Genomic DNA, 2,193 nt, shown 5'->3' with positions numbered 1-2,193 from the left:
CTGAGAGCATTAGTAGAAATGTAGGCTGTCCACCCACTCTTTTTCGCGTTTCTGATAGAGTATGAAAAGCCGTAGTCCATGGAGGAGGGGCTTCACTAAGAGCAGCACTACAGTCTGATGACAGCCATGTTTCAGTGAGAAAAACATCCAATCAAACTTGCGCTGAGTAATGAGGTCATTCACGAGAAAGGTTTGACTTGTGATTGCGCTAACATTTAAAAGCACCATATTCAATGAGTGTGGGCCACTCTAACCCTGAGGCATCTACCTCGAGGTGACCAATGGAATAACAACCAAATTATTAACGTTACAACCACATTTTCTGACAGTCTCCAATCTATCAGAATAGTAGGAGATGACAGTTTGTATAAACTCACTAGAAGGCGGAGTTAAAGGAACATGAATTAGGTTCTTCACAATAACCACTGTGCCATTTCTAAAGGAGATGATATGGTTTCCATGTCCTCTGTTGCTTATTCTGACAGGGAGAACTGGAGCACTACCAGACCCTGTCTGTCAGTCTCTAAAACAGTTTGATGTTGCTGGGACTGGAGCCCTACCAGACCCTGTCTGTCAGTCTCTAAAACAGTTTGATGTTGCTGGGACTGGAGCCCTACCAGACCATGTCTGTCAGACCCTGTCTGTCAGTCTCTAAAACAGTTTGATGTTGGGACTGGAGCCCTACCAGACCCTGTCTGTCAGTCTCTAAAACAGTTTGATGTTGCTGGGACTGGAGCCCTACCAGACCCTGTCTGTCAGTCTCTAAAACAGTTTGATGTTGCTGGAAATAATCCTGGAACCCCTGCGGTTAGTGGGAATCCCGTCTCTTTTAAAAAGTGCTGGTTGCTCCACTCTAATCTTGAGGGCTGTTTCTTTAAAAAAAAGTTCATCCAATCCCCTTGATCCCTCACATAACTAGACCAATCATAGGCTTCAATGTGCCACAGTTCACGGATGTATTTTTTTCAGTCCAGTTGATTCTCTTTTGTCCCGTTTAATATTTTGTGAATATTATAAGTACTTTTAACACCTATTTATAACACTCACAAAGCATTGGACATGTGTTTATTAATGCAATGTGTAGAGTGTATATCATAGGAAGTGTTACCCTTGTCTGTAGCCTACTGTAAACATTATCTTCATGTGAAATATGGTTTTCACCATATCCCAATCAAAAACAGTAAATAAACCCACTCGTATTCTGCCAAGGTAGCAGTTGAATCTTTATTATTAGTTCTGCAAAGACTTACCAAGGAATTGGTTAATATAATAAAAATACCTTTTCAAATTTCTTTAAGCATACAAAATCATATAATATCACACTTTAATACTGTTTAAAAAGCAACTTATCTTATGTCCTAAACACTCACACAATAGTCCCTTTCTATTCGCGGGGATCTTGTACCAGTCAAAATACTTAGACCAACATCACATGACTTGGAGCATGTCTCCAGTACACATAGAGTTGGATAGAGGGCAGTCGCCTCTTTCCATCTCTATGACACCACACTGGTCACCTAGAACTTCGCTCTAAAACAGTAACAGAGTTAATACAACAAGCTTTTGGCACATTCTTTAAATTAAGGCTGAAATCTGATTTTTTTTTTTTTTCCTTTATAGGCTAGAGGGAGAGAAAAAAAATGTCCTTGGATTCTTTAGTGCACGTTGAGAGAGGCGGTTCTACAGCGGTCCACTGAGGAGTGTAGCGGTGCAGTGGAGCAAGGTGTGGTGGGGTCAGGGGTCGGGTGTTCGTTGACGTTCGTTCAAGGCACAGCAACGTTGAAGGGGCTGCCGGGGACACTATCGTCGCCCCACTTGACGATAACGATGTAGTTTCCCTTGTCTTTGACAGTGTAGGTGACGTTGTAGAGGCGGTTGCCCATGTGTTTGACGTACACCTCTTCACATGGGGTCGTGGGGCCGTGCACTCCCACCAGCAACATGTTAGAGCCTGGAGGACGGGAGATACAAGGTCACACATGGCATAGAAGGATGTTAGTGTGTGTGTGTGTGTGTGTGTGTGTGTGTGTGTGTGTGTGTGTGTAACCTATCCATCTCACCTGCTTTGCTGCAGTCTACATTGAAGATGTTCTTCTGTCCCACCAGAGCCTTAGAGAGCCCTGCGCCTCGACACACCACCTTGCTGGCATCTGAGGTCAGTTTGGATGAGGACGATAAGGAGCTGTACGCTCC

General features: G+C 43.6%; 1 protein-coding gene across 2 annotated transcripts in view; it reads right to left on the bottom strand.

Moving 5' to 3' along the window:
• Window positions 1-1,210: 1,210 nt before the first annotated feature.
• Window positions 1,211-2,193, bottom strand: part of LOC115119787 (filamin-C-like) — a 46,065-nt gene continuing 45,082 nt past the window's right edge. For both annotated transcript variants that reach the window (XM_065022305.1, XM_065022306.1), the window contains 2 exons: window positions 2,061-2,193; window positions 1,211-1,951 (listed from right to left, as the gene is read on the bottom strand). The exon at window positions 2,061-2,193 is cut by the window's right edge and continues 83 nt beyond it. In XM_065022305.1, the coding sequence (XP_064878377.1) occupies window positions 1,764-1,951; window positions 2,061-2,193 (321 nt within the window). In that variant the 3' untranslated portion in view covers window positions 1,211-1,763. The remainder of the gene's footprint in view (window positions 1,952-2,060) is intronic.

Source organism: Oncorhynchus nerka, linkage group LG9a, assembly GCF_034236695.1.
Source record: "Oncorhynchus nerka isolate Pitt River linkage group LG9a, Oner_Uvic_2.0, whole genome shotgun sequence".
Lineage (NCBI taxonomy): Eukaryota > Metazoa > Chordata > Actinopteri > Salmoniformes > Salmonidae > Oncorhynchus > Oncorhynchus nerka.
Note: the sequence above shows the minus strand (reverse complement) of the source record. Positions and strands in the feature narration are given on the sequence as shown.